This window comes from Patiria miniata, unplaced genomic scaffold (genome assembly GCF_015706575.1).
Source record: "Patiria miniata isolate m_02_andy unplaced genomic scaffold, ASM1570657v1 HiC_scaffold_29, whole genome shotgun sequence".
NCBI classification, from domain to species: domain Eukaryota; kingdom Metazoa; phylum Echinodermata; class Asteroidea; order Valvatida; family Asterinidae; genus Patiria; species Patiria miniata.
In genome coordinates, this window is record NW_024037068.1 from 18836542 (window position 1) to 18857495 (window position 20954).

Sequence of the window (20954 nt, forward strand, 5' to 3'; positions counted from 1 at the left end):
CTGTTGTTAATGCAGTCCTTGAAAAAGACACCTCTGTGTCCCATTTAACCCTATCATTTTACTTTCATTTTGCCAATTTTTAAGGCATTATTTCGTTTAAACAGGGAGAATGACACGACTAGTGACTACTGTGTGTCATGCGCCACTTTAACAGGCAGTGAAGAGAGAGAGAGAGAATACGAGGAAAAAAATCATGCCTTATCTCAATAATTTTGACTCGCCTGGCGATCTTCTTATTAGAGGGCGGATTAAATAACGAAAAAGTGACGTTTTCGCAGATTCATCAGCATTTTTTTAATATTACAAAGGAAAACAGACAAAAATCGCCATTGGTGTTTCAAAAAAACAACAGAAGAGTTGACTTTTCCTTTTATTTTAATTCAAAAGCGTTTGAAGCGTTCGTCTTGGGTGCTTTGGGCAAGGCGCTTTGTCACTCATTGGCACTGTGTCTCCACACAGGAGTAGATCAGATGGGTATACCTGTGAGGGCAGAGATGGTTATTGTGGTTGATTTAGCTGCTTTGCGCCGAAATGGCAGCATCGAGCTGTATACTCCCCAGGGAGCTGATAAGTTTTCAGGTGTGTTTGCCCGTTGAAACAGGGATAATAATAATTTTAAAGCGTTTTGATGCCCCGTTGCGGCGTTAAAGCGCTTTACCTGCTAAGGTAACAATGGTATATATTAAGGAAATAAAAGTCTTCACAGTTAAATGTATTACCATTCAATTTATAAAAAAAACAGCCCTGTTCGTATTTCTCATTGTAAATGCACCTGACAATCAGTTGGAATTCCATCTGGTCTCGTGCATGAAACTCACAAATCGTGACAAATACTGTCCAATCATGGCACTATATGAATCTGACGTGAGACGTATTTTCCAGTGATACATGTTAAACATTTGTTTCTTCTGGGGAAAGATGGCCCTGATGGCCACACCTCCAACCTTCATTGGCCAATCAAAATGCTCCACGCGACGCTCGATGACACTGAAGCCTTCATGTCGGGCGTGCATTATACCAAACTGAGACCAATCGAGGGTTAATAAAGGGTGCCATCTCATCTGTTAGCCTCACTCTGCACATGCATTTTGGCTTGTGACAGTCAACGGAGAAAGAAGACAACTTGTAAACAGCATGGCTTTCGTTCGGGCCTTGTGCTTCGTCCTGTTGGTGGGTTTTGCCACGGCATGTCAACCAGACTGCTCGTCGAAGTGCCCACCTAAGTGTCCACCGATGTGGACTTTCTACAATGGCAACTGCTACCGGTACTTCGGCACTGGCAAGACCTATGATGAAGCTGAGAGCCACTGCCAGGAGTTCACTGAAGTCGGCCAGGGTCACCTTGCGTCCATAGCCAGCGCCGAGGAAAATAATCTGCTCCTGACGATGTGGAAGTCGGTCCGTACAACTACAACAGGCGGCCTGTGGATCGGCTTGAATGACCAGGCAGAGGAAGGGAACTTCATCTGGACAGATGGATCAGCGGTTACCTTCACCGACTGGGCTACAACCCAGCCCGACAACTATCAAAACGAGGACTGTGCTCACATGCGGCATGAGCTAGATGGCGATGACAGATGGAATGACATCGTATGCAGCAGAGCGTTCGCCTACATGTGCAAGATGTCAACTACAAATTAAATCGACTCCACAATGGAAGACCACGGAGATGCGTCAGAACATATTTGCCACACCAAACCTGCAAAGCCCTCGCAATCGATGGCATCGGCTATATACGATCTCACCAAACTGTCTCACCAAACTGACACTCACAAACAGAATCACTACAAAACGTAAAGGCTGAATTTCGTTGTATAGACTGCACTGCTGTCAGGCTATGCACGGTGAAAAAGAAATCATTTTAAGACGTAACCCACTTTGCATCTTCTTGGCTGTAGCGTTTACGGACCTGCATGCGTTCAAGTTTAACAAGTAGTATTTAGCCTTTGCTCGTTTTACCAGGTGTCCAGGTTTAATATTGAGAAGTATGGACGACGAACATACGCAACGGTGAACTAATCAGCTGTTGTAATTTAAAAAGGTAGGGTAAATCAAATATTCATTTTGTGCATTTGGTTTCGTTTAAAGCAATAAAGGTGTTGAAAATGTTAAGACGGAGCTTAACAACTAAACTAACCTGGTGACATTTTTAGAGCTGTGAATGATGCTTATTCCGAGAAAACAATTCTCTAGGATCTCGGTTTCAAATTCAAAAGTTGCCGAGTCATGTTTTGCATTGGGCCTAAAATCAACGTCCGGGACACGTTTTCATTCAACCGATTGCAGCTACGCGATGTCACACACTGAACTGACAAATAATAGCAACAGAGGGCGCGAGTGCGTCCTGTCAACGTCGGAGCGCACCCATTCATGGCTTCGCCAAATTACAAACCAACTACTAACGGATATTTCAAAAATACGTCTTTAGACGCATCTTTGGAAATGACTTTCTTTTACCTTTTTATTCAAGATGACAGTATGCCCGAAAGAGTGGCATTACTATCTTTAAACAAAGTAAGCTTTTCAACATTAATTTGGTCATAGGTGTCCGTTACCTTCTGGATAGCTGCAAATGATCTACTCTTACCTTGAACACCAATGACATTATCTCCATAAAGCAAGGAACCAACGAACTGTCTTGGAACTACAACGCACAAAGAATCATTCAATTCAAAATCCGATTCCTCATGCTACTGACTCCAATAGAAATAGCAAGCTGACTTTACTGGACACCTTATTTAAATTTTGTAATTCATTTACTGTTTAATTTATATCTTTTTTCTGTTTAATGTTCAATTTCTCCTTAATTTCTTGTTGAAATTATCTCCAGGACAAGGGCGGATCCAGAACATAATTTTTTTGGGGGGCCCAAAAAATTTTGGTCCCCCAAAAAAGTGGGTCTAAAAAATTACGGCGTGGGGTTCGGGGCCCGGTAGGGCCCCGAAAAAATTTTGATTCTAGATGCTCTGTGGTGCGATCTGAGGCAATTTCTGACCACTTTAACCAATTTTTTTTGAGGAAAAGATGGTGGTGTACTCATTGCCTGCCTTTATTGTGATGTCACATTAAAAAAAAAAAAAAAATCGGTTTCGTTTTTTTTTGGGGGGGGGGGGGGCCATGGCCCCCTTTGGCCCCCCCCCCCTGGATCCGCCCTTGCTCCAGGATATTTCTTTTGCAGTTTCTATAACATTTCTTGTTCATGACGTCAAAGTACAACAACAAAACTCAAAAGCTGAGATGTTGATGGACTAATTCAAAGCAAATTGCTTCCTAAAATAAAACAAATCCAGTTAATTTTACATGACACAGACTAAACTAGGGTTAATCTTTTGAAACGAGATTCATAAGAATTGATGTTAATTGACGGTGCTTGACGTTCCCCCCAACAAATTATCACTGTAACGATGACAGAAAATGTTGAATTGATTTCGTGAAATTTGAAATTGAAAATGTTACATTTCCCTTCATCGTTATAGCCTCGATTGCAAGCTCTCAAAAAAATTCATTTTTTTTCTTAATTTGTGCATTTTACTTTTTTTTTATCATTCTTTCAGTTTGTTTATTTATTTTTTTTTGGTTTAATTTTCGTTGTCATCTTGCATGACTGATCTTCTCTTTCATCCTGAATTATCGTAGATTAAAAATGTCGAATGAAACGTTGTGCTGTTTGGAGTGATTTTTTATTATTATTTTGAATCAAAAATTTCTTTAATTTATACGGGCACAAATTATCACTGTCCCGTGATGTCGTTCTTGAAAGAAAGACTGGTTAGGTGAACAAACACATAGCCACAGAGTATAACCACAGTCAAACGTCTGGTAATATTAGTGGTGCAGATAAGGGAAACATTTGGGGGAATTGTGCGCCTTTGATGATGCAAGCATGGTATTGGCGCACAATCAGAGTATGTCATGAGAAAGATATTTGGCTATAGGGCCACCGAAGATTTCTCCATTGTAGAATAACAAGCAGTTCTCAATGTTTATCCGCTCCGTTCACGTACCCCCTCACCGGGTAAGGAAGTACAGTTGCGAGTGACCATTGATCTCCATATACACAGACTGTGTATATGGAGATCAATGGGAGTGACCGACGGACGCCATCTTGCCTGACTGCCGCGAAGCGTGGCCACTGCGTGTGCGTAGTACAAATTCCCTGCTGAACGTGCGTCACACACACTGAGGTGCGCGTCAACCAGCGAAAGGACCCCCCAAAAGGACGTCGGTGCTAGGTAAAAATGCGCCCTCTTTCGGTGGCGCACGGAGCTCATAGGTGTCGCAAAATTTCTGCGCGACGTTAAAATAAAAGGCCACACGCGAAAACAGGCTTTTCGTGAAAAAAATACAGAGAACAGGTGCCAAATAAAGGCAATTTATGTTGCGTGCGCTAATTATGGTGACTTATTGGACTGTACTTTTCTGCCGTTGCTAAATTACCAGTGGGGGCGACTGGTGGTGGGGTGGGGGGGTGGGTGGGGGGGGGGGGGGGGGGGGGTGGGGGGGGGTGACGACCATTTTTGCTGGGGGGGGGAGGCCCTGGTGCTGACAGCAATCGAGCAACAGACAGCCGTTGAGACTGAGTCACAGTTTCTAAATTCAACTCTACTTCGCGCAGGGTTGCGCAAAGTGTGCTGAGAATAAAAGGACACGCAGATTCAGTTCGTCGTGAAGCTCGCGGCCGGTTCCGTTACATGGATGACACTTGGAGTCCCTCCGCCCCCCCCCCTTCCGCCCACGGGACTCCCCCCCCCCCCCCCCCCCCCCCCAAAGATATAAATAAGTAAAAGGCTGTCCGCATATCGCGCATCAGATAATTTATAGGGCCTCAACAAATAATTGTTTTTAAGGTAATCCTTGAAAATGTACCCTTGTGTCCCATTTCACCTTATTTTCAATTTTTGGTGGTTTTTTATGCTCATGAAAATGTTCATATCTAGGGGCAAAAGTGTAATGTCACTCTGGGCAGATGGAAACCTCGGTTACTGGTATTTCAGCACAAACAGTCGTCCGCATTTTGGAAAATTTGCTTTTGTACGTTTTTCTTTGCTGTGGTGATGCGATTGTTGTGTTAGTGCATGGCAGTAATCCAGGTAGCAAATTTTATCAAAAATGTTTCCATGAACAAGAAAGTTGGGTTCACAATTTGAACAGAAAACCCCGAAGCTTAGTGTTGTTTTCCTAAAATGCAATCAAAGCAACAGCACCATCAGTTGTCCGGAAAAGTTTTTCTTAAGAAACGTTTGAAGAAGTGCACTTACCAATACATTTAGATAAGACAAGAAATGTAAATTTTAAAGGAGTAGAAAGCTGTACATACATGCAATGCGGTCTTAATACAAATTCATCTCATAGACCCTTTTAATGTAAATAATCCAACAAACAACCAGACTTATTTGTTCCCTTTTTAAAAATATTGTTATTACTGATGCACACCTTAATGCAGTGATACCGCCCTCATTCCTACAACTGTACTCTTAATCTACAGATATTGTGAAGAGCGCCCTCTCAATGGCAACAAACCTTTCAATAATTAGACAGCAATAGATATAAAAATACTCAAACGAACGTCTTGTAACTGGACTCCGATTATTATAAATGTACGTAAGTTAGTGCAGAGACCGTTAACACGACGACAGGTATTTGACTATAAGGGACTATTCTATTCTGTGACAGGAGGTTCACGCTTTTAGAAAAACAAGTCTTATTATATACTTTTAAAGTGCATTCTCTTTTGAAAGAAAGTGTAAGTCATTTTATATTTCATTATTTTCTCTAATGTTCATTTCATATTAGTAACTGATATTTTTAAAGAAAATTGAATTCCCATAATTACCTTTTTTCCCAGTATGTAAAATGTAGCGGTCCAATAACAACATGCATGCAGCACAAGTGCATGCTTGCCGCGCCGCGGGATTTATGTATTTCGCCAATCATGTCGACGATGAGTTGATATTTTTGTTAGTAAAAACAAATCAAATTTCATACCTAGACATCACTTGACACCCTGTTCCCCAACCCCTATGAGACTGGTCTGAACAATTCCAATTGTTTAATTGAACTTTCAAGGCTCTGGCTCAGGACTCGCTGGAGGATTGTTTTGAAAAAGGGAAAGTAACGTCTGAGATTCCCTATAGTCATGATAGTACTGTTGTGCCTAGACCCGTCATTTGCCCGTGAACGTGGCTTGTAAACAACGCCACGTTCACGGGTCTATGTTGTGCCCATTCTTGAAAATCACGCAATCTTAAGAATGAGCGCCCATTCGTAAGAACGAGCACGCGTTCTTAAGAATGAGCGCCTCAATCTGGAAGAGTTATTTTTTGCGAAGATTGCGCAAGGATCCAGTTGCACATTCTTAAGAATGTGCATGCACATTCTTAAGAATGCGTGATTTTCAAGAATGGGCACGTCAACAGTACCACTACCATTGGGGGTCAGACAAGTCGACCGTTGAGACAACTCGACTTGGGACAAGTCGACCGTTGAGACAACTGTACCGTTGAGACAACTTGACCGTATGTGCGATAAATGGAAAGACAAGTCGACCGTTGAGACAAGTCGCCTCGCATGTTTTAGGCCTAGTTTCAGGGGATAGTACCGGGGATTTTGACGGCGACATTCGTACCATTATGTATACAGATTACAGGATTGACCAATCGCGCATTTCTGCCCATTTGATGATATACTATTACTTTTTTTTCTGCAGACAGAATGAGTCCAAGATGGTGACTGCATTTGTGGAAGGCTGGGACTTTGTGCAGACACTGGGGGAGGGGCATACGGAGAGTAAGTCAGGAACTGTTCGCGTCTCATATTCGTAATCTATTTTTTCATTTGTATTTTGTAATTATATCTTTCAAGAAAGGAAAGTTTTGCAGTGTCTCTGCATGGAAAGTATGTCTTCAATATCTCACCATAGTACTTTACATACCATGCCTGTAAATTTTGAAGGCATAAGGACATTTATCTTCAAGTAAACTTGAATCCTTGATCCTGATTGGTCGATCCATGGCAACAAGCCGTGCTACACGGAATAATGAAGTGCGTCTGTGTTCTACATATAACCATGTACTAGCACGGCCACGGTCCATACCGCACTCCACGTGTTGCGCTATTCCAAGATGCGCGCGCCATTCTGTACAAACACAAACGTGTATAGGATAAGGCGCTGAAGTTTGTGTACAGCGTGCGTTTCATCTTTATTGTGCGTCAAGTTTGCTTGAAGATAAATTTGTTATCAGGCTCACGCTCGTGGAACACGGAATATAGTGCATCTGTGTCCCACATACCACTCGGCCTTCGGCCTCGTGGTTTGTGGGACACAGACGCAGGAAAGATTTCCATATACGAAGTTCACTCAACACCCTGTGTACAAACCCTATGAGATTGGACTGAAAAATGTTAAGTGTTTTCTAAGAAAATGCTTGTATTTTCTCACTGCTGAAATTGACTTTGATGACATGAAATTGCTATCTGGGGGCTTGTTAGTCAATACAGAGGAAAATTAGTGAACTTCGTATATGGAAATCTTTCCCAGATGCACTATATTATTCCGTATTCCACTCGCGCTCGCAGGATAACATATAGTATGTCAATTTGTGAATGTGAAGACATATGCAAGAATCTAGACATACGATCAGTGCAGGGCTCGATTTACCCGGGTGCACGCATGCACCAGTGCATGTAGATTTTTGCTTGTGCACGTAGCTATTTTACTGAGCATGCACGACGTGCATGTAACTTTTTTAGCCACCAAAATACTCATTTCATGCATATATTTACCAGTGAGTGAGAATACGAATAAAGTTTGTTGAATCGAGACCAGATAGTGTACAAACGTGTTTACTGTTATTTCTTTTATAAATCCATAAATTATTCCTCGCACCATGCTCGCACAGTCGCAGCAGATTCAGAGTACGAGGTAAAATTTAGCAAAATTGTATGTTTGCATTTAATGGATAATGCTTATTGTGTTGTGTCTCCCCAGGGTGAAGCTTGCGGTCAATCGTAGCACACAGGAGGCTGTAGCTGTCAAGATACTCAGTCTGGACAAAGCAAAAGGGGCCATAGAGAATGTCCGCAAAGAGGTACCTGTAAATCCCATCGCCAGAAGTCTTGTAGTTGATGAGTGCATCACAAGTCCTTCCCTAGTCTCCCAGGTCAATCACAAGTCATTCAGTCACAGCTAAATCACCGTGGTAAGCGCATTCGGTTGTAATTTATTCACTCGCGCTTGCATTCACTCACGGTTGCTTGTCACCAGAATTTTAAAGTGACTTGTGATCTACATGTTGCTGGACGTATAATAATGATGGACTTGTGACTGACTTGTGATTAACTGTACAACAACAGTGCTATCCAGACTGTTTTGTGTGTTCAGTTAAAATTAGTTTGCACTTTAACCTGTCTAGGATGTTATACTTTTTTCGATATCTTGCCGGCCCGCTGGTATTCACACTGAGGGTGCATTCGTGTTGTACAGGTAGCCCAGTGTGATCAGCCGAGCGTAGCCATCAATAATGAGCGCACTTACACTGAACGAAAGCCTGTGTACTGTGCTCAATTTTTTTTTATTCAACCCAAAACAGAAAGTGGTGTCATTGAATAGATTTTACTTTTCACGACTAAGGAAAGTTCACCCAACTTTCCCTCATAGAAAATACACCATTCAATGCCAATCTTGTATCAAGTGCAATTGCATGATGAATGAAATGTGTACATTCGGGAATGCGGCTCTAGCTGTCTTCCGGCACATAGCCTTTCCTCAAGCCGTGGCTATAGCTATTGTAACGTGACAGAGGGCGCTTTTGCGTGGAGCGCTGTAGCTAAAATTAGCGCATATACTTTTAGTGCATAGCAGTGGGCTAGGCGCGCGCAGCGCTTAGGCTCCGCCTCGCGCGTTCGCCATTGGGCAGTGGGGTCACCGCTCAGTGACGTGCAGCACGCGCGCGCAGGCGCATATGGGCCAGCGGCCGGCTCGGTAGGCTATATAAGGCGCGCAGAAAAGCGAAATCGGGGGACCTGATTTCTGGTTCGAAACGCCGGCACTTGCGGGCGTGTGGTAAGGCATTATACCTCCTGTACTTAGGTGGTAGGGCTGTTGGGCGGTATTGTGACGGGTCGGTTACGGTTCCTCGGGCTGGTGCTGGGTTGCTGCGGGATCAATTGTCCCTTCTTGGGGGCGTGGTTTCGTTGTGATCTTGGCTCCGCGAGTAGGGGCTGGTGGTGCGTTCGATCGAGATAACTGACTCCGGCACGGTCTGCCTATACGGACCTGCGTGCGCTAGGCTAATAGGAAACAATAGGTACATTGCTAATACTGCGCGCTGTGGATGTGAGCGGGTAAGTTAAGGGGCCTAATTGTGGTGCGGTTCGAGTCGTCCCTTATAGGGACTTGCGTAATATCTGGCCCTAGACTTGCATTAGTCTCACGCATATTGCGCTTGCGAAGGAATTTGGAACTCCCCCCTCACTGGATTATCGTACACTGCTTTTATCCCGTAGTTCATTGCACCCCCTGTATAAAAGTGTTGCATTTCACAGCGCTCTCTGTTGATCTCTTACTGTTCAATTCTTGGATCGGAGTGGGCCTTTTTGTGATTCCAAGAGGAAAGTGAATAAAACAGTGGTTATTATTTCTTGGTAATTGAAACTGGTGTCACAAGGCTGTTCATTGGTTCTCCCTCTCAGTTACGTCGTTAAGGATTAGGCCAATCAGATTAAAGCGCGCTGCCCAGTCACATAAAAACAACTAGCTTTCCGACCGGGACGGTATATTTCCATCCCAACGGACTCGTCTCTAGCCGCTCAGGGACTTTCCGGTACGTGCCGTCCGCGCCACGCCTGTGGAGAGGGCGCCCTCTTTCGAGCACCGCTCCACGCTAAGGGCGTGACGCCACACTATCAGCCGGCGAGGATTACGAATTGAAAGTGGAGGGTGTATTGGGTCTTAAACCTGTCTCGGTATCTCCCACGGCAGACATGGAGTCTGAGTCTGGGCAGAGCAAAGTAAGCTGATTGACTAGTGACATGGGGTCAATCTAATTTAAATATAACTGTGTGAACGAATAGGGCACTAGATGCATTGTGAGGTGTTAGTGTGCTGGAGTAGGCCAGTCAGACTGTATAGAAGTATGCATCATCAAGGCTCGCAACCAATAAGATTTCAAAAACTTCAAAGGTGTTTTCCTGTTCTCATATCCAGTCTTGCAACAAATCTGGACTTTAGAAACTATCTGTATTCGCTGGTGTTTGGAAAAGGAAGGCACTATCCCATTCAGTGACACCTCTTCTCTTGTGACTTGTGTGGCTTCAACTAGATTTTAAGCATGAATTGGCCTTTGCCAGTTATGTCCGATGAATGTTTGAGTTTTGCCCTTTGCCCTCTACAGGTCTGCGTCCACAGGATGATGAACGACGATCACATTGTTCGCTTCTACGGCCAACGCAAAGAAGGCAACATTCAGTATCTCTTCCTGGAGTACATGAGCGGGGGAGAGCTCTTTGATAGAATTGGTAAGGTTTTCCTGGAGTGTTTCAGTGGGGGAGAGCTCTGTTTGATATAATTGGTAAGGTTTTCCTGGAGTATATGAACGTGAATATTTTACCATAAATCACAAACAGCCTGTTGCCTTGGATGAACAGAAACTGCTGGTGTTACGTGTTTGGATCCAAATTGTTGAGTAACTCACCCATAAAATTGAAGGAATTTTTGTTTTCTCTCACAGAGCCTGATATTGGTATGCCAGGCAAGCAGGCCCATCGGTACTTTGTTCAACTGATGGCCGGCGTTGAGTATTTACACAAGAAGGGTGTGACCCATCGAGATCTGAAGCCAGAAAACTTACTCCTGGATGATAACGGTAAGATGAACATTTTTTTGTGTTAACACACACTATTACAGGCACTTGTTCAATGGGGCTAGCTCCCACTGTCTCAGAATTGATGGCCCAACGCGTGACATCATCACTCTCTGTGTTCTTCTCATATGTGATATGACAAAATGGCAATGGAACTACGTATGGAAGCCAATAAGCCAGTTCGGTTTCTCGATGAAGCAGTCAAAGGTCATTCGGGATAAAATCGTTGACGTGATGACACGCGATGTTACGCGGACGCCCATTCTGCTTGTAATAAACACGCGAGCGTCGTGCGCCCGTCGCTGTGCGCATTCATGCGCCTTCCATGAGTGTTTGATTATCCCAAATGACCCGTGTCTCATATCATTGTGCGCATGCCAAACTGGCTTTATATTGACATGGGATCTGTACCTATGAATTTACCGTGTTTTCGATGAAAATTTCTTTCGATTGAATAATGATATCAACCTCTAATTCTTAATGTAATAATGTACCAGATATGTCTGATTGCAGTTGGAAGCTTTTAAGAGTGCAGTTTTCATGGCGTTTTTTTGCACATTTTTGTGACATAAATCATGACTCTGCTTCCTCTGCAGCTGTACGTACACGCATAAAATTGGCACAGTGCCAAACTTTTAATTTGAACACGACCTCGCGTATGCTTACATGTATCAGTCATCATCATACGGATACATGACACTTTCTTTCCCGGATGCCGATATTGTCTAATGTTCTCGTCTTTGTAACTTGTTTCCAGATAACCTAAAGATCTCAGATTTTGGTCTAGCCACGGTCTTCCGGCACCAGGGCAAAGAGCGTCTGATGGCCAAGTGTTGCGGGACGCCTCCCTACGTCGCTCCAGAGGTCATGAAGAAGGAGGAGTTTCCTGCCGAGCCGGCTGACGTCTGGTCCTGTGGGATCATTCTTGTGGCCATGCTGGGCGGAGGTTTGTAGCTAAAATCACACGGTCCTCATCAAGAGCAAGTTAGATCAAAGACCAAAAGTAAATAGTTGATTTGCAATGTAACCTAGGCCAAGGGCGGATCCAGGTTTGGATCAAGAGGGGTGTTTATCTCCCAGGAAGGGGGGGGGGGGGGAGCGTTAGCAGGCATGCAAGTTTTTCTCAGATCCCCTGATTTCCTTGTTTTTTACTTCTCATGAATGCCATTACAAATTGGAAAACACTATACAAACAAAGTCTTGTGTGGTTTGTAATTCCCTTGTTTTTTTTCTCTAAATTCCCAGTTGCATGCCTGAGTTAGAAGACATATTGGCATGTTTTCAACATAATTGTCCTTTTTGGGGGTTTCTCAGTAAGGGGAGCAGAGATTAGACTCTCCAAATTCAGCTGATTTTAGTTGTGTTTTTTTCAATTGTAACTACATATTTTTAAAAATTTAAAATATATGTACACGTGTAAAAATTATCAAGTGTCCACTAATATCCTTGTGTATAGTATAGCATTGAAGAGACACACGTGTTGCTGCCCATGTGAATTGTTTGTGTTCTATTTTGGTAACAGAACTGCCGTGGGATGAACCGACGTACGAATGTAAGGAGTTCCGTGATTGGTTGGATAAGAAGATGCACCTGTCGCCATGGAAGAAGATCGATCCCTTGCCATTAGGTGGGTTCGGCGGCTGTTTTCCATGGCCCATCTTTGTCTCAAACTCCATCTTCATCTTTGGAAATATTTCCATAATGTTCCCCTTTGATACAAAAGGCAACGGATCAAAGCTTTTGCCTTCGCAAAAAATTGAACTACATTGAGGTGGAGATTGAGCTGAAAAAAATACCTCCATTACTGTTGTTACTGTATGGGCTCCATGGACTAACTGACGAAGGTTGCATGCCTCAACGAGACAAAAAAGGCTGGATAATGGTCCTTCTGTTAAACATGTTAAAAGAAAAAAATGAAGAAACCACTCTAGAAGTCAGAATGTTGCTTAGCTAGCTTCAGGTATGCAATTTTTCCTTGGATTAACTGGTTTTCTCTCTTTCTGATTCCCTTGTGAAAAGACTGCAAAGAGACTTGTAATGCTTGGTATTTCCTCTTTAGTTGTGTGACTTTTGGGTTGCATGCTCAGTTGTTTAAAGGCATGTAGCTTTTCATCAGATCAGGTGATTTTCTTGTTTGTCACTTGTGCCGTTAAAAATTGAGAAACACGGTATAAAGTCTTGTAAGCTTAGAATTTCCTCTTTTGTTGTTACTTCTCGGTGCACAAAATTGTTGTGTATCTTTGTATAGTGTGGAAATGTGCTTTGAAAAACGCTTTGAGATTGTTGTTCCGATGGAAAGCGCTATACAGGGTGAACAAAAAATGTCGGGACTATTGTTGTAGTAAAGTTCTGCATGTAGCACTTTCAAAATCTAGTATGTGAAAGCCCAATTCATACGCTTTCTTTTAGTACAAGAATCATTCAAATCACTCATGTAATTTTCAAGGTAATGGAATTTTAACACAACCACCGTTTTAAAGTTCTGGCCACTGATCACAAAAAGGTGCAGCAAAACGAAAACAAATCACATAGGGATGTGCTTGAACTGTTTCGTTTTGCTGAAAGTGGTTGTGTTCAAAATTCTGTAACTTGAAAAGTACATGAGTTATTTGAGTGATTCTTGTACTAAAAGAAAGCTTATGGACTTTCATATCCCAGATTTTGAAAGTGCTACATGCAGAACTTCACTAAAACAATAGTCTTGACATTTGGCTTTCGTGTTTTTTTTAACTTACCCTGTTTATGCATTACAAATGTATTATTTATTTCAGTGCCCTGTACTGACAGTGATTTCCTAGTATTTTAAGCACATCTCGTTCATCTCTTGTTTGTCTTTTTTTCAGCATTACTCCGTAAAATCTTGACGGAGTCTCCTACCAAGCGCTGCACAATAGCCACACTGAGGAAAGACAGATGGTACAATGGCAAAAGAAAGTACCAATTTGTTTTTAAGATCAATGAACAAATTACTGAAACAGATGATAGATTGTGTCATTCAAAGCCAACAATTATCATTACGGAGGGAGGGGTTGGTTGTTAATTTTTTTTCTGGTTGTTGCTGCGCAGTCCTGGAAAATGTTTTTTTGACAAAGAGAAAAGCTGCTTTAGCAGGCTGCATGATTGCCATACAAAAATTGTTATAAGCATTCTAACTTCTTCGTCTGGGTTAAATCATTGATGTAAGACCAGTCACTAACAAAGAAATGGATGTCAATATTCTAGAGTTGTTCAGTTATTTCAAGTCAAATCACAAGTCAAATCACAAAGTCCCCCAGTCCCTAGTCGGCTCACAAGCTATTCGAATTAACTGCAACAAAGGCATTCTTTTGTTGCTGTTCATCTCCGGTTGCTAGAGATCTTGCTAGTGACTTGACTTGTAAATGACATGTAGTATGACTTGCGACAGACGTGTGATTCGATTCGTGGCCTGACTCGTAAATAGCTAATTGGTAGACTTGTAACACGGCTGTTAACCCTAACTCCCTAGCGTCTGTGACTAGGAACTGAACCAAGTCCATCAAAATCCATCAATCACTGTGCTTCAAGTATAAAACTGTACATGACATAATGGAATCCACCACTGACGCAATATGGACTTGCTAAACATGGCTTTTATCACAATAGTAGTACAGGAAGCGCTAGCCAAAATCAATCAGATACCCCTAGCACTGCTTCAGGCCATTAGGCCAAAGTCCATCATACTCCATCAATATTTAGTCACGCCAGGCCTTCTGGACCAAGCCTCCCAAAATCCACCAAAATGGGGGATGGATTTTGATGGAGTTGGGGTGGTTAGGGTTAAGGATTGTCTTGGTTTCGTGGTGTGATTTGTGACTGGCTTGTATTAATAATCGCATGTAATGGACTTCACGACAATTCTGCAATATTCTGGTTTACTTCTTTATTTAAAAACATTTTTGTGGTTTCTTCCCAGCTTGGCCTCACAGACCCCCATCCAGTTCTCCAACAAGTTCCGGTTCATTCAAGCGTGTCTGCTCAGGCAATGACCTTTCACCTACGTCATCTATCAGAAGGTAAGAGTGCAGAGTATTGTTAGTTGTTTGCCTTTTGCTGTCGAAATGTCGCAAGCGCTGAAACCTCGAAAAAATATTTGGCTATAATTTGTGTCTATGTACAGCTTAAGCACAAACTAGTGAAACAAAACAAAACAAAAGAAAAATATAATAATATAAAAAAGAGAAATGAAAATGTGATTTCAAGAAAATGTTCTTCGGGAATAAAGATAATGCTTCTTAACTCATGATCATGCTGGTAAACACAGCAGCCCAATTTTATTCTTCATCTTAAGCATTTTGGACAAAAGTTTGATACAGAACTGTAATTCAGTCCTTGGCAAGGCTGTTTCATAAGTCTCGTGAATGTGAATGCTATGCGAATTTGACGTCACTAAACATTCACTTCGAAATTTGCTGGAGTTGAAATCTGTTAAGTTTTTGCAAGTTCACAGCATGGAAATATGCCGTGATGTCACAAATTTGCATTCACGTTCACGCTCACGCTGGGCACTTTCAATCACAAGTCTTCCAAATCTCTAGACGATAAACCATCTATTCATTTGAAATGCTCTTTGTCCTCATTCATCCCTTGTTAATTGTTACTTCATCTTTCTGGTAAAAAAGCAACTCACAATTATTCTGCTTTCAGTTTTGAACAGAAAACCTTTAACCAATAGACCATAATCATGTTGCAGTCATTTGGATTTTTCCAATTCAAGTCAACGTAACCAAAGCGAGGCTGGAAGGAAGAATAGTCTGGTATCTTTGTGCACCAAAACATTATCATGAGTACGTTATTTGATACAGGGAACATGACTGAAAATGGTGGCAGCATGATAAAGATCTATAGTCATAACTGTTTTCCAGTTACAATCCTCCCCCTTTTCATGTCTTCCCCGTTTGTCAAAACAAAACAGAGAGAACTCTGCCACGTTCTCCAGCTCCCAGCCCATACCGCACGCCGTCCATGACACGCCCACACCAGAAACCACCAAAGAATCCGTGGAGAAGTTAATCCTTGGTGTCAGCTTCTCACAGCCGGTCCACATTGACTCCTTGCTGCTGAGTAGTCAGATACAGTCAACGCCCGGTAGCTCACAGGTGAGTCAACAACTTGGCTGGATATCCCTCAAGAACGGACAGACCAGGTTCATGTGGATTTTTAGCCCTCTCCTTTCTAGGACATCTTTTGTCGATAAGAAACCACCCCCCTGCTGCTAGCCATAGGTGACTTAAGTCGATCCATCCCAATGGATATCCCCCAGGAACGAACAGTCCAGGTTTAGGTGGATTTTTAACCCTATCCTTACTATGGACGACTTTTGTCAACAAGAAACTACCCCCTGCTGCTATCCATAGGTGACTTAAGTTGACCAGGAAACCACACGCCAAACACCCTCAACACAGATGTAATTCACTGCTTTTCAACAAGCTAGCATGTTTTTGTGTTTTGCTGACCATACATCAACCTTACATAGACTGCAAGAGTCTTTTCAGATTGTTCTATTATGTAGTTTCTTCAAGGTAATGTTACAAAAACTGGAGATAAATGCTTCAGAAGTATCCATGCACGATTTCAGGTATGGAGTGCCATTTTGTCTTGCGTTGAAATGGCTTTCAGTTTGATAATGAGAACAGAGCAAAAAAATAGACATAAAGAGTAAAGTTCAAGACCAAATTTTAATCACAACCTTTTGTATTCAAATAGTACCACATCATTCAGGCTGACCATATCAAACTTATAGTCGCTAGGAATAAAGTTAAGATTCCAAGCTTTAAAACGGTGTAACAATAATGGCGGTGCATGTACGTGTTTCTGTGCCAATGCTAGAGCCTCGCGGACAAAAATGTCGGTATTTTGGGACGCGCTCTATTTTGGTTTCCTCACAAGGTTAAAGACCAACACAAGCAGCAATGTTTTTGTTGTTGTTTAGTTTCTATAATTACTTTGTTTTTGTTCTTTCCCATTGTCCCGACAGACACCTATGCAGAGACTAGTTAAGCGCATGACCAGGGTTTTCACCAAACTTAGCCCCGACGAAACCATCAAGAAACTCACCGCCGTACTAGAGAAGATGGGCTACAGCTGGAAAACGACAACAGCAAGACAGGTCAGATATGTTAGCCTGTATAACTAAAAGAATACTTATTGGGCATTGCCTGCTGAGTGGGGAGTGCGGCCTAGTTGTTAGGGTTCGTGACTCGTGATCAGATGGCGAGGGGTTCAAATCCAGCTGCTGGCCATATGTTGTGTCCTTGGGCAAGCCACCTCACATGCCTCTCTCCACCCAGGAGTATAAATGGGTACTGGCATTAGCTGGGGAGCAACCTGCGATGGACTAGCATCCCATCCAGGGGAGTGGGAATATTCTCAGTCGTTGCATGCTACTGAAACCAGAGATAAATGCCGGCTTGATGGCCCACATTGGCTCGTGGCAGACTTAAAAGCTAGAGTCCGTCATTTGCAGCCATCCGAAAAGTAACTGGCGTAATTATTGTTGAAAAACAAACTTGGTTGAAAGATAGTAAGGGAACTAAACTCCCTGTGAAATTATTCCTTTTGGGAAGCTGTCATTTTGAAGTAATCAACGAAAGAAGCCATTTCCAACGGTGATTCTTAAGAAGCACCGTAGGAAAATTTAAATTAGTAGTTCGTTTTGTTATTCAGCGCAGCGCGCACAAGTATTGGAACGACGCACACGCGCGCGCGGTTGTTATAATTCGTCGGATCAGTGCGCTACGTCGCGTATGGCTGCATTTCTCAAAACAATTCAAAACATGATTCAGTAACTTTTGATTTGAAATTGAGATCTTAGAATGCTGTTTTTCTCGATATGTACAGCTGAAGCTTAGCTGAAACTTCATCAGGTTAGTTGTTCAGTATCCTTCATTAGATTTTGAACCCTTTTGTTGCTTCAAACGAACAAAATGCACAAATTACAAATGATGGACTATAGCTTTAAGTCTTTTTTTTTTTCAGACAGATTCTGATTTCAAATTTGGAATCGATTCGATTCTATTCGGCTCTAACCTGGAATCGCCCAGATTGACTTGATAATTTTGTGTGACTGAGTACTTTTTGTGTTTTTGATTGACGCAGGTCACAATCACATCTCTGGATCGACGAAAGAACCCGCTGATCTTCAAAGCTCACCTACACGAGATGGATGACAAAGTACTTGTAGACTTCAGACTATCAAAGGTAATACATTCACGGTTCCGGTCTTTAATATGTCACTGGAGTGCCTCTATTTCAACTTGGGCGCTGATTTTGTATTTTAAGTAGCCTATACAGGGTGAGACTCCCCCCCCCCCCAAAAAAAAAAGAAATGAAATAAAAGCGGAATATGAAACCAAGAACTCTCGATTCAGGACAGTAGTTTTTGATGCAGAGCTTTTTGGGTGAACCACATATAAATGCCCATAATTTAGCACCCAGGAAACCTTTGGTTATGCATATTTGCGGGAAATAGGATTGCGCGTTTATTAACAAACGTATTTTGCAACACAACCTGGAGAATTGTGTGGTATGGTTCATGTGCTGAACGTTGCTTTAATGTTTACTTTCAATTAAAAGGGAACCTAGTCAGTTTCCCATCATGGTTGTTTTTGAAGGACATTTTCCCAAAGTCTAATTTGAAACACTGAATCGTCTTTATTTCCAAAACCTTCCTCCACTTTTTAGGGAGATGGTATCGAGTTCAAGCGACACTTCCTCAAGATAAAAGGAAAACTGGTGCACATCACCACCAAAGTACCCCTGCTCTCCCCTTTTGTCTGAATGGCCTGACCCAGCTGGGTCAGAGGTCACAACACTCAGCATTTCCCAATTGAGGGTCGCAGTATTAATACCAACTCTTCCATTAATTATGCAGGTAGTTTTGTATCTCTATTTTTGTCAGGGTTTTATGCGATCATGAGTTCCTACGATCAGCCTGTTCCACACTCCACAGTGCCTAAAAAAAAATCTTGCAATCTTTAGAACTTCAGGAATTGTGGCCTTTTACTCACGATCAGGTGGTGATTCATTGTGAACGACGTCAACTTGTCGTCAAATGTGGCAGGCTTGTTGTTTGAGAAACTTGAGTTATTTCAATTCAAACTTGGCACAGTTACACTGCATGCGAATTGCATGGGTGCCACTGCCAATTTACACATGTGTCCAGGGATAGCCGATTTTTGTGGACAATGCCTTCGGTTGCTTGACTGCCAATTTGTGTGTTTGCTAAGTTTGGCATGATGATAAATCTCCAGATACCTTTAAATCTGCATTTTCCCATCATTTTCCTGATTCAAGATGAATAAACCAACCATTTTATAAAATTGAATTGTCCATGACAATCAACGCACAAGCTTTGACAAGTTAGGAGGAGAGAATTGACCAGAAAATGTTGATCAACTTACTTTCTTTTCAATAAATGAATCGAAAGCAACATTTATAATTACGATCCTGTATTTTAAGGTTTACAATTTACACAAAAGGGTGTTTTCCCCCATATTTTATCAAGGTATAATGTATTATATAAACTGATGCATTGAATGCACTGCATACCTTACAAAAGCGTCATAGAAAACAGCAGTTACAACTGTTGAGCTGGATATATATTATTATTGAAGGCAAGTTGTCAAAAGTCCATCACAAGCCAATCAATGTCAATGTTGCCTATTTTTATTTTAAACATGAAATGTAAGTTTTTGAGGTTTTGGTTCCACTTCTTTTGACTCACTCTGTAGATCTGACTTGTGAGGACTTACTGACGTCAACTCTACTGCTATTTCATGTTCCTTCGGTTGTGTAGCCTGTTCTCTGAATATCTAGAAGCCAAATAATGAGTTCCTTGCTAATTTTCAGCTTATCTGGAACAGGGAACCGTTAATTATATTTTCGTCTTCTTCACTGTGCCAAACAAAAATGATTGGATTTTCATGTGTACAATTTCTTTAATCTTTTGTACCGATCATCACGTTTGCTAACGTTTTGCGTTTCAAGATATATTTTTGTAATCTTAAAAGAAGCTTTTCGAAAAAAAACCACATTGTTACAAAGTTAATTAAAGATCCACTGGAAAAAATATTCCTTGAGTTCTTTGAAAAAAAATTCTTTGTCTAGCAATTCTGAAGGAGTGAATTTCTCAGCTTAAAATGTAGGTCCTGTGAATATTACACAAATATTGACTGCTTCGAGTGGTGTAGTAAAACTAGCCTCCCGAGGTGATCCATGAAGCATTCTATAGAATGCTCCATGGATGACCGAGGGAGGCTAGTTTTACTACTTGGATAAAGCAGTCAATATTTGTTGACATCTCTCCCACAGATTCTGCTTGATTTTAAGCGATAACTGATTAATTTAATCTGAATACAATAAATATTTATTTCTATTTGAATACGAAATTAGTTACAAATTTACCTGCACTTTTCCAAACTACCCCTTCACGAAATGTTTGAACCCAGCTCTGTAGCGATAGCGCTTGGGAACAATACGCGCAACGCGCAAAGCACACACCTGTATGCATAATGCATTTGCACCATAGACATCTAATAATAAGGGAATAACAGTGTGAGGAGCCGGTCTTCACTGCGTGATAATGACCGGGTGTGGGGGTGACCGCTGTTAATGGACCGAAACGTGTCTTGTACAAAGGCTTTGCTTGCGTGTGCGGAATGGATGTCGGTGGAAATTATTATTATTATTTGTATTTATTTATATTTATGTGTTATCCCTAGGCCGCCTCAAGGTCATATTGGGATTTTAAACCGACCACCAGCGCGGGTTAGGGAAGGCGGTTTTTATGCTGGATGACATCGTTGGCATCACACCTTGTGATATACCTTCACTGAGTGCAGGTCAGCCACTGCCAGCTGCTGGCCGTCAGCTGTGAATGTGATTCCATAGGGGTTGTACAGCCCCTGGGCCACGCAGCTGACAAACTGACCTGCACAGTTATAGTGGTGTATGTGACCTGTGTTGACGTACTCTGCGATCACTGCAAGGTAGATACCCGAGCTGTTGCTGCATACACCCCCACAGTGTTTCACCGGTTTACCGTCGATGGTTGGCTGGATTCTGGTAACAGTCACG

General features: G+C 42.1%; 2 protein-coding genes across 8 annotated transcripts; both read left to right on the top strand.

Annotated features, from left to right (window-relative positions):
• The first annotated feature begins 1031 nt into the window (after positions 1–1031).
• On the top strand, positions 1032–2231 carry LOC119736283 (alpha-N-acetylgalactosamine-specific lectin). The gene has a single exon (XM_038210329.1). It carries the CDS (start codon positions 1135–1137, stop codon positions 1639–1641), a length of 507 nt encoding a protein of 168 aa, XP_038066257.1. The 5' UTR covers positions 1032–1134; the 3' UTR covers positions 1642–2231.
• A 3660-nt stretch (positions 2232–5891) lies between these two features.
• LOC119735943 (serine/threonine-protein kinase Chk1-like) lies at positions 5892–19947 on the top strand. 7 transcript variants are annotated; one of them, XM_038209903.1, is made up of 13 exons: positions 5892–5957; positions 6707–6786; positions 7988–8087; positions 10392–10515; positions 10728–10862; positions 11617–11805; positions 12382–12486; positions 13703–13789; positions 14794–14893; positions 15793–15976; positions 16855–16986; positions 17976–18077; positions 18561–19947. In XM_038209903.1, exons 4-13 carry the CDS (start codon positions 10407–10409, stop codon positions 18654–18656), a joined length of 1239 nt encoding a protein of 412 aa, XP_038065831.1. In that variant the 5' UTR covers positions 5892–5957; positions 6707–6786; positions 7988–8087; positions 10392–10406; the 3' UTR covers positions 18657–19947. The 7 variants fall into 7 exon arrangements, with proteins under 7 accessions (XP_038065831.1, XP_038065827.1, XP_038065828.1 ...); XM_038209899.1 differs by lacking the exon at positions 6707–6786 and having other exon boundaries at positions 5911–5957; XM_038209905.1 differs by lacking the exons at positions 5892–5957; positions 6707–6786 and adding an exon at positions 7186–7204 and having other exon boundaries at positions 7988–8198.
• Positions 19948–20954: the final 1007 nt, after the last annotated feature.

What these genes read in the sequence shown, in the direction of transcription:
- LOC119735943 (XM_038209899.1), top strand. Translation starts at nt 5,917, where the DNA reads ATGTATTTCGCCAATCATGTCGACGATGAGTTGATATTTTT. An exon ending in GACGATGAGTTGATATTTTT is followed by an intron (nt 5,958 to 7,987) that starts GTTAGTAAAAAC and finishes GTGTCTCCCCAG; the next exon opens with GGTGAAGCTTGCGGTCAATC. An exon ending in CAGATGGTACAATGGCAAAA is followed by an intron (nt 13,790 to 14,793) that starts GAAAGTACCAAT and finishes GTTTCTTCCCAG; the next exon opens with CTTGGCCTCACAGACCCCCA.
- LOC119736283 (XM_038210329.1), top strand. Translation starts at nt 1,135, where the DNA reads ATGGCTTTCGTTCGGGCCTTGTGCTTCGTCCTGTTGGTGGGTTTTGCC.